General features: G+C 37.9%; 1 protein-coding gene across 1 annotated transcript in view; it reads right to left on the bottom strand.

Moving 5' to 3' along the window:
* The window catches only part of fgd1 (FYVE, RhoGEF and PH domain containing 1), a 121,210-nt gene that overhangs the window by 19,491 nt on the left and 90,606 nt on the right, over positions 1-11,113 (bottom strand). Inside the window, exons 5-6 of the mRNA XM_084333909.1 lie at positions 10,254-10,492; positions 7,154-7,310 (exon numbers count right to left, since the gene is read on the bottom strand). Coding sequence (XP_084190035.1) covers positions 7,154-7,310; positions 10,254-10,492 — 396 coding nt within the window. The remainder of the gene's footprint in view (positions 1-7,153; positions 7,311-10,253; positions 10,493-11,113) is intronic.

Below are 11,113 nucleotides of genomic sequence, written 5' to 3'. Positions count from 1 at the left end.
CCAGCTGTATATAACACTATATAACACCTCCAGCTGTATATAACACTATATAACACCTCCAGCTGTATATAACACTATATAACACCTCCAGCTGTATATAACACTATATAACACCTCCAGCTGTATATAACACTATATAACCCCTCCAGCTGTATATAACACTATATAACACCTCCAGCTGTATATAACACTATATAACCCCTCCAGCTGTATATAACACTATATAACCCGTCCAGCTGTATATAACACTAACACCTCCAGCTGTATATAACACTATATAACCCCTCCAGCTGTATATAACACTAACACCTCCAGCTGTATATAAACCCTCCAGCTGTATATAACACTATATAACACCTCCAGCTGTATATAACACTATATAACACCTCCAGCTGTATATAACACTATATAACACCTCCAGCTGTATATAACACTATATAACACCTCCAGCTGTATATAACACTATATAACACCTCCAGCTGTATATAACACTATATAACACCTCCAGCTGTATATAACACTATATAACACCTTCGTCTGTATATAACACTATATAACCCCTCCAGCTGTATATAACACTATATAACCCCTCCAGCTGTATATAACACTATATAACACCTCCAGCTGTATATAACACTATATAACACCTTCATCTGTATATAACACTATATAACACCTCCAGCTGTATATAACACTATATAACACCTCCAGCTGTATATAACACTATACAGCTATATAACACCTCCAGCTGTATATAACACTATATAACACCTCCAGCTGTATATAACACTATATAACACCTCCAGCTGTATATAACACTATATAACACCTCCAGCTGTATATAACACTATATAACCCCTCCAGCTGTATATAACACTATATAACCCCTCCAGCTGTATATAACACTATATAACACCTCCAGCTGTATATAACACTATATAACACCTCCAGCTGTATATAACACTATATAACACCTCCAGCTGTATATAACACTATATAACACCTCCAGCTGTATATAACACTATATAACACCTCCAGCTGTATATAACACTATATAACACCTCCAGCTGTATATAACACTATATAACACCTTCATCTGTATATAACACTATATAACCCCTCCAGCTGTATATAACACTATATAACCCCTCCAGCTGTATATAACACTATATAACACCTCCAGCTGTATATAACACTATATAACACCTTCATCTGTATATAACACTATATAACACCTCCAGCTGTATATAACACTATATAACACCTCCAGCTGTATATAACACTATACAGCTATATAACACCTCCAGCTGTATATAACACTATATAACACCTCCAGCTGTATATAACACTATATAACCCCTCCAGCTGTATATAACACTATATAACCCCTCCAGCTGTATATAACACTATATAACCCCTCCACCTGTATATAACACTATATAACACCTCCAGCTGTATATAACACTATATAACCCCTCCAGCTGTATATAACACTATATAACACCTCCAGCTGTATATAACACTATATAACACTATATAACACCTCCAGCTGTATATAACACTATATAACCCCTCCAGCTGTATATAACACTATATAACCCCTCCAGCTGTATATAACACTATATAACCCCTCCAGCTGTATATAACACTATATAACCCCTCCAGCTGTATATAACACTATATAACCCCTCCAGCTGTATATAACACTATATAACACCTCCAGCTGTATATAACACTATATAACCCCTCCAGCTGTATATAACACTATATAACACCTCCAGCTGTATATAACACTATATAACACCTTCATCTGTATATAACACTATATAACACCTCCAGCTGTATATAACACTATATAACACCTCCAGCTGTATATAACACTATACAGCTATATAACACCTCCAGCTGTATATAACACTATATAACACCTCCAGCTGTATATAACACTATATAACACCTCCAGCTGTATATAACACTATATAACCCCTCCAGCTGTATATAACACTATATAACCCCTCCAGCTGTATATAACACTATATAACACCTCCAGCTGTATATAACACTATATAACACCTCCAGCTGTATATAACACTATATAACACCTTCATCTGTATATAACACTATATAACACCTCCAGCTGTATATAACACTATATAACACCTCCAGCTGTATATAACACTATACAGCTATATAACACCTCCAGCTGTATATAACACTATATAACACCTCCAGCTGTATATAACACTATATAACCCCTCCAGCTGTATATAACACTATATAACCCCTCCAGCTGTATATAACACTATATAACCCCTCCACCTGTATATAACACTATATAACACCTCCAGCTGTATATAACACTATATAACCCCTCCAGCTGTATATAACACTATATAACACCTCCAGCTGTATATAACACTATATAACACTATATAACACCTCCAGCTGTATATAACACTATATAACCCCTCCAGCTGTATATAACACTATATAACCCCTCCAGCTGTATATAACACTATATAACCCCTCCAGCTGTATATAACACTATATAACACCTCCAGCTGTATATAACACTATATAACACCTTCATCTGTATATAACACTATATAACACCTCCAGCTGTATATAACACTATATAACACCTCCAGCTGTATATAACACTATACAGCTATATAACACCTCCAGCTGTATATAACACTATATAACACCTCCAGCTGTATATAACACTATATAACACCTCCAGCTGTATATAACACTATATAACCCCTCCAGCTGTATATAACACTATATAACCCCTCCAGCTGTATATAACACTATATAACACCTCCAGCTGTATATAACACTATATAACACCTCCAGCTGTATATAACACTATATAACACCTCCAGCTGTATATAACACTATATAACACCTCCAGCTGTATATAACACTATATAACACCTCCAGCTGTATATAACACTATATAACACCTCCAGCTGTATATAACACTATATAACACCTCCAGCTGTATATAACACTATATAACACCTCCAGCTGTATATAACACTATATAACACCTTCATCTGTATATAACACTATATAACCCCTCCAGCTGTATATAACACTATATAACCCCTCCAGCTGTATATAACACTATATAACACCTCCAGCTGTATATAACACTATATAACACCTTCATCTGTATATAACACTATATAACACCTCCAGCTGTATATAACACTATATAACACCTCCAGCTGTATATAACACTATACAGCTATATAACACCTCCAGCTGTATATAACACTATATAACACCTCCAGCTGTATATAACACTATATAACCCCTCCAGCTGTATATAACACTATATAACCCCTCCAGCTGTATATAACACTATATAACCCCTCCACCTGTATATAACACTATATAACACCTCCAGCTGTATATAACACTATATAACCCCTCCAGCTGTATATAACACTATATAACACCTCCAGCTGTATATAACACTATATAACACTATATAACACCTCCAGCTGTATATAACACTATATAACCCCTCCAGCTGTATATAACACTATATAACCCCTCCAGCTGTATATAACACTATATAACCCCTCCAGCTGTATATAACACTATATAACCCCTCCAGCTGTATATAACACTATATACCACCTCCAGCTGTATATAACACTATATAACCCCTCCAGCTGTATATAACACTATATAACCCCTCCAGCTGTATATAACACTATATAACCCCTCCAGCTGTATATAACACTATATAACACCTCCAGCTGTATATAACACTATATAACACTATATAACCCCTCCAGCTGTATATAACACTATATAACCCCTCCAGCTGTATATAACACTATATAACCCCTCCAGCTGTATATAACACTATATAACCCCTCCAGCTGTATATAACACTATATAACACCTCCAGCTGTATATAACACTATATAACCCCTCCAGCTGTATATAACACTATATAACCCCTCCAGCTGTATATAACACTATATAACACCTCCAGCTGTATATAACACTATATAACACCTCCAGCTGTATATAACACTATATAACCCCTCCAGCTGTATATAACACTATATAACCCCTCCAGCTGTATATAACACTATATAACCCCTCCAGCTGTATATAACACTATATAACACCTCCAGCTGTATATAACACTATATAACCCCTCCAGCTGTATATAACACTATATAACACCTCCAGCTGTATATAACACTATATAACACTATATAACACCTCCAGCTGTATATAACACTATATAACCCCTCCAGCTGTATATAACACTATATAACCCCTCCAGCTGTATATAACACTATATAACACCTCCAGCTGTATATAACACTATATAACACCTCCAGCTGTATATAACACTATATAACCCCTCCAGCTGTATATAACACTATATAACACCTCCAGCTGTATATAACACTATATAACCCCTCCAGCTGTATATAACACTATATAACCCCTCCAGCTGTATATAACACTATATAACCCCTCCAGCTGTATATAACACTATATAACACCTCCAGCTGTATATAACACTATATAACACCTTCATCTGTATATAACACTATATAACACCTCCAGCTGTATATAACACTATATAACACCTCCAGCTGTATATAACACTATACAGCTATATAACACCTCCAGCTGTATATAACACTATATAACACCTCCAGCTGTATATAACACTATATAACCCCTCCAGCTGTATATAACACTATATAACCCCTCCAGCTGTATATAACACTATATAACCCCTCCACCTGTATATAACACTATATAACACCTCCAGCTGTATATAACACTATATAACCCCTCCAGCTGTATATAACACTATATAACACCTCCAGCTGTATATAACACTATATAACACTATATAACACCTCCAGCTGTATATAACACTATATAACCCCTCCAGCTGTATATAACACTATATAACCCCTCCAGCTGTATATAACACTATATAACCCCTCCAGCTGTATATAACACTATATAACCCCTCCAGCTGTATATAACACTATATAACACCTCCAGCTGTATATAACACTATATAACCCCTCCAGCTGTATATAACACTATATAACCCCTCCAGCTGTATATAACACTATATAACCCCTCCAGCTGTATATAACACTATATAACACCTCCAGCTGTATATAACACTATATAACACTATATAACCCCTCCAGCTGTATATAACACTATATAACCCCTCCAGCTGTATATAACACTATATAACCCCTCCAGCTGTATATAACACTATATAACCCCTCCAGCTGTATATAACACTATATAACACCTCCAGCTGTATATAACACTATATAACCCCTCCAGCTGTATATAACACTATATAACCCCTCCAGCTGTATATAACACTATATAACACCTCCAGCTGTATATAACACTATATAACACCTCCAGCTGTATATAACACTATATAACACCTCCAGCTGTATATAACACTATATAACCCCTCCAGCTGTATATAACACTATATAACCCCTCCAGCTGTATATAACACTATATAACCCCTCCAGCTGTATATAACACTATATAACACCTCCAGCTGTATATAACACTATATAACCCCTCCAGCTGTATATAACACTATATAACACCTCCAGCTGTATATAACACTATATAACACTATATAACACCTCCAGCTGTATATAACACTATATAACCCCTCCAGCTGTATATAACACTATATAACCCCTCCAGCTGTATATAACACTATATAACACCTCCAGCTGTATATAACACTATATAACACCTCCAGCTGTATATAACACTATATAACCCCTCCAGCTGTATATAACACTATATAACACCTCCAGCTGTATATAACACTATATAACCCCTCCAGCTGTATATAACACTATATAACACCTCCAGCTGTATATAACACTATATAACCCCTCCAGCTGTATATAACACTATATAACCCCTCCAGCTGTATATAACACTATATAACACCTCCATCTGTATATAACACTATATAACCCCTCCAGCTGTATATAACACTATATAACCCCTCCAGCTGTATATAACACTATATAACCCCTCCAGCTGTATATAACACTATATAACACCTCCAGCTGTATATAACACCTCCAGCTGTATATAACACTATATAACCCCTCCAGCTGTATATAACACTATATAACCCCACCAGCTGTATATAACACTATATAACCCCTCCAGCTGTATATAATATAACACTATATAACCCCTCCAGCTGTATATAACACTATATAACCCCTCCAGCTGTATATAACACTATATAACCCCTCCAGCTGTATATAACACTATATAACCCCTCCAGCTGTATATAACACTATATAACACCTCCAGCTGTATATAACACTATATAACCCCTCCAGCTGTATATAACACTATATAACCCCTCCAGCTCTATATAACACTATTTATTACATGGCGTTTTAACATTCACCGAAATGCTTGATTGTGATTGGTCAATAGCGCTCGGCAGAGGTCCGTTATTACTCGATAACGGACCTCTGCCGAGCAATAATGACCGCTGTTCGCAGCTTGAGCAATCAAGCCCACTGACACACACTGCATCAGTGCAATCAGACACACCTGCCGGCTGCCGGCGATGACAGCGCGGAGTGACAGAACAGAACTGCGTCTGCATTTGATCTCGTCTTGTCGATGGTGTAAAATGAATTAGGTATATTGTTAGTAAGTTAGCCATGTAATAAGCGAGATAATGTATAGCCTATACTCGGTCATTGTCGCAAAATAATTGACCGACACGGAGTTTAGAATACCGAATTGTGAATTATTATTATCCCTTACATAACACCTCCAGCTGTATATAACACTATATAACCCCTCCACCTGTAAACCACTCATAGATGCTCCACCTACACTATATAACAATATATAACACCTCCAGCTGTATATAACACTATATAACACAAATTTGAATATTGAAATTGGTTTTGACAGCCCTAATGTACATGCGTGAACTCTGTGTTGAGTGCTAGTGCGTGTGTGTGTGTGTGTGCGTGCGTGCGTGCGTGCGTGCGTGCGTGCGTGCGTGCGTGCGTGCGTGCGTGCGTGCGTGCGTGCGTGCGTGCGTGCGTGCGTGCGTGTGTACCTGTATCTCATGTACTATAGTCTTGAACTGAGAGGCTCTATGCATCCAGGTGGTCACCAGCTCCATGGCTCGGTCAAAATTCTTCACATACTCCCCGTACATCTTCAAGAAGGGAGCGAGCTTCTGGAGGATGTCTCCGATACGCGGGTTCAAGTCCCTGAGAAGGGGACCGTTTTAAAACTGTTTATTTAAAGCTGCACTATGAAGTTTCATAACAGACAAGGTGGATATGAAAATTAAAGCTACTACAAGGAGAATTTGTTGTGATATTTTCATTAATTTAACCTTTATTTAAAGGTATTTTCCAAGAGCGACCTGGCCAAGAATGGCAGCAGTTTCATACAGTACACACACACACACACACACACACACACACACACACACACACACACACACACACACACACACACACACACACACACACACACACACACACACACACACACACACACACACACACACACACACACACACACACACACACACACACACACGCACACACATTAAAAAACAAAAAGTGCTGTACAGTAAGAGTGCCTGAAGCCATGTGATCCCTGGTGTGACAGCTGTGGAAGCCCAATTCTCATGAGACCACAGACTCCATTGCTTTCTGTTTTGCAGTTTGTTGGGGTTTGTTTAGGTGACAAGAGGAGAGGGTGAACAGTCCTCGCTAACCGTGAACGTGGAGTTATCTATGTTGATGAAGCAAGTTTTGTTTGGAAAGGCTTCCCGTGATCCAACCTGACCCACAAAATATCAACACAAAACAGAGGATATTAATGGACTCATTGTAGTCTCATCATAATTTGTGTCTTTCATTCTCATCGTCTCAACATGATTTTGCAGTAAGCTGCCAATGGACATTGACATTGCCCAGTACAACCACAGCCTGACACTGTTGACCACTAGGAGCTGCCCAGTACAACCACAGCCTGACACTGTTGACCACTAGGAGCTGCCCAGTACAACCACAGTCTGACACTGTTGACCACTAGGAGCTGCCCAGTGCAACCACAGTCTGACACTGTTGACCACTAGGAGCTGCCCAGTGCAACCACAGTCCGACACTGTTGACCACTAGGAGCTGCCCAGTGCAACCACAGTCTGACACTGTTGACCACTAGGAGCTGCCCAGTACAACCACAGTCTGACACTGTTGACCACTAGGAGCTGCCCAGTACAACCACAGTCTGACACTATTGACCACTAGGAGCTGCCCAGTGCAACCACAGTCTGACACTGTTGACCACTAGGAGCTGCCCAGTACAACCACAGTCTGACACTATTGACCACTAGGAGCTGCCCAGTACAACCACAGTCTGACACTATTGACCACTAGGAGCTGCCCAGTACAACCACAGTCTGACACTATTGACCACTAGGAGCTGCCCAGTACAACCACAGTCTGACACTGTTGACCAATAGGAGCTGCCCAGTACAACCACAGTCTGACACGGTTGACCACTAGGAGCTGCCCAGTACAACCACAGTCTGACACTATTGACCACTAGGAGCTGCCCAGTGCAACCACAGTCCGACACTGTTGACTATGGAGTGAATCTGTGCAGAAACCAGACTCTGATCTGACTGCAGTGATGGAATCTCACTCAGTCAAACTAGAGTTTATTTCAGGTTCTATGATTTATTCATCTGTCGGGTTCTATTATTTATTCAGACCCAGGGTTTATTTGGGATGAGGTTTTGCTTAGTGGCTCAAAACAAACCTCTTATAAATATTGAAATATTCATCACTAGGATTTAATATTAAATTAATTATAGATATATTATAAATATAGAAAAAATTGAAAAAGGAGAAAAAGTGGATAATTTTTTATTTTATTATTATAGTCATAGGGACTAATGCTAAATGAAAGAGAGTCATAGGGACTAATGCTAATTAATGAGAGTCATAGGGACTAATGCTAAATTAATGAGAGTCATAGGGACTAATGCTAAATTAATGAGAGTCATAGGGACTAATGCTAAATTAATGAGAGTCATAGGGACTAATGCTAAATTAATGAGAGTCATAGGGACTAATGCTAAATTAATGAGTGTCATAGGGACTAATGCTAAATTAATGAGTGTCATAGGGACTAATGCTAAATTAATGTGGGGCAATCATGACATGATAGTATGGTATCGTATGATATAGTATTATAATACAATAATATGATAATAAGATATAGTATGATAATATGACAGTATGATAGTATGATATATAATAATATGATAGTATGATATAGTATTATATGTATTATAATATTATGATATAGTATGGTAATATAATATGATACTAGGATATAGTATGATAATATGATGTGGGGTGACAGTGGCTCGGTAGGTAGAGCAGTCGTCTGTAATCCGGAGGTTCCCGGTTCGGTTCCCGCTCCTCCCGGGCAGCGTGCTGAAGTGTCCTTGAGCAAGACACTTACTACTTAGGGTTACCCTAATTGCTCCTGATAAACAGGTTGGCACCTTGCATGGTTGCCTCTGCCGTCGGTGTGTGAATGTGTGAGTGAATGGGTAAAATGTGAGGAACAAATTGTAAAGCGCTTTGGATAAAAGCGCTATATAAATGAAGCCATTTACCATTTATTTTATATGTAGTATAATATAATAATGATAGTATGATATAATAATATGATAGTATGATAATATGATAGTAAGATATAGTATAATACTATGATAATATAATAATATGATAGTGAGATACAGTATGATAATAAGATATAGTATGATACTATGATATAATATGATAGTATGATAATATAATAATATGATAGTGAGATACAGTATAATAGTATGAATAAGATATAGTATGATACCATGATAGTATGATATAATATGATAGTATGACAATATAATAATATGATAGTGAGATATAGTATGATAATATGATAGTATAATATAATAATGTAATAGTAAGATATAGTGTGATAGTATGATAGTAAGATATAGTATGATACTATGATAGTACGATATGATAGTATGATAATATGATAATGTAATAATAATATGATAGTGATATATAGTATGATAATATGACAGCATGATATAATATGATAATATAAAAGTATGATTATATTAATAATAATACCATTCTTCCATGCGTTTCTGTAGGGCAGGTAAGAGGAACTGATGATGGAAACAGTAGATGGAGCAGATGTTGGAGAAGATTCCATGGACCACGTCGCAGGGAAAAGAGGAGCGAGAACGTGCCTCCTCCAGGAGACGGGCACAGAACACTTGATCCAGGAGGTGCAGCTTGGAGACGTAGGCTCTCTCCGTCTGGAGCAGTTCGTTAGCGATGTTGAACACCCTCTGCTGGACAGACAGCTGCAAGCACAGATATACACACAGACAGACATACACACAGACAGATATACACATACACACAGACAGATATACACATACACACAGACAGATATACACACAGACAGACATACACACAGACATATATACACATACACACAGACAGACATACACACAGACATATATACACATACACACAGACAGACATACACACAGACATATATACACATACAGACAGACAGACAGACATATAGACATATACAGAGAAAGATATACAGACAGACAGACAGACAGACAGACAGACAGACATATAGACAGACACAAAGACAGACTTGCTTTTATTCATGTTCTCATGGGTAGGAATCAACTTTATGAGCAGATCATCATTATAGTGAACCAAACAGCAGCACGCACACACACACACACACACACACACACACACACACACACACACACACACACACACACACACACACACACACACACACACACACACACACACACACACACACACACACACACACACACACACACACACACACACACACACACACACACACACACACACACACACACACACACACACACACACACACACACAATTATCTCTCTCTCTCTGTTTGTCTCTCTCTCTCCCTGTCTCTC

Source organism: Notolepis coatsorum (genome assembly GCF_963971535.1).
Source record: "Notolepis coatsorum genome assembly, chromosome: 17".
In the NCBI taxonomy this organism is placed as follows: Eukaryota; Metazoa; Chordata; class Actinopteri; order Aulopiformes; family Paralepididae; genus Notolepis; species Notolepis coatsorum.
This window is presented reverse-complemented; position numbering and strand designations above follow the sequence as displayed.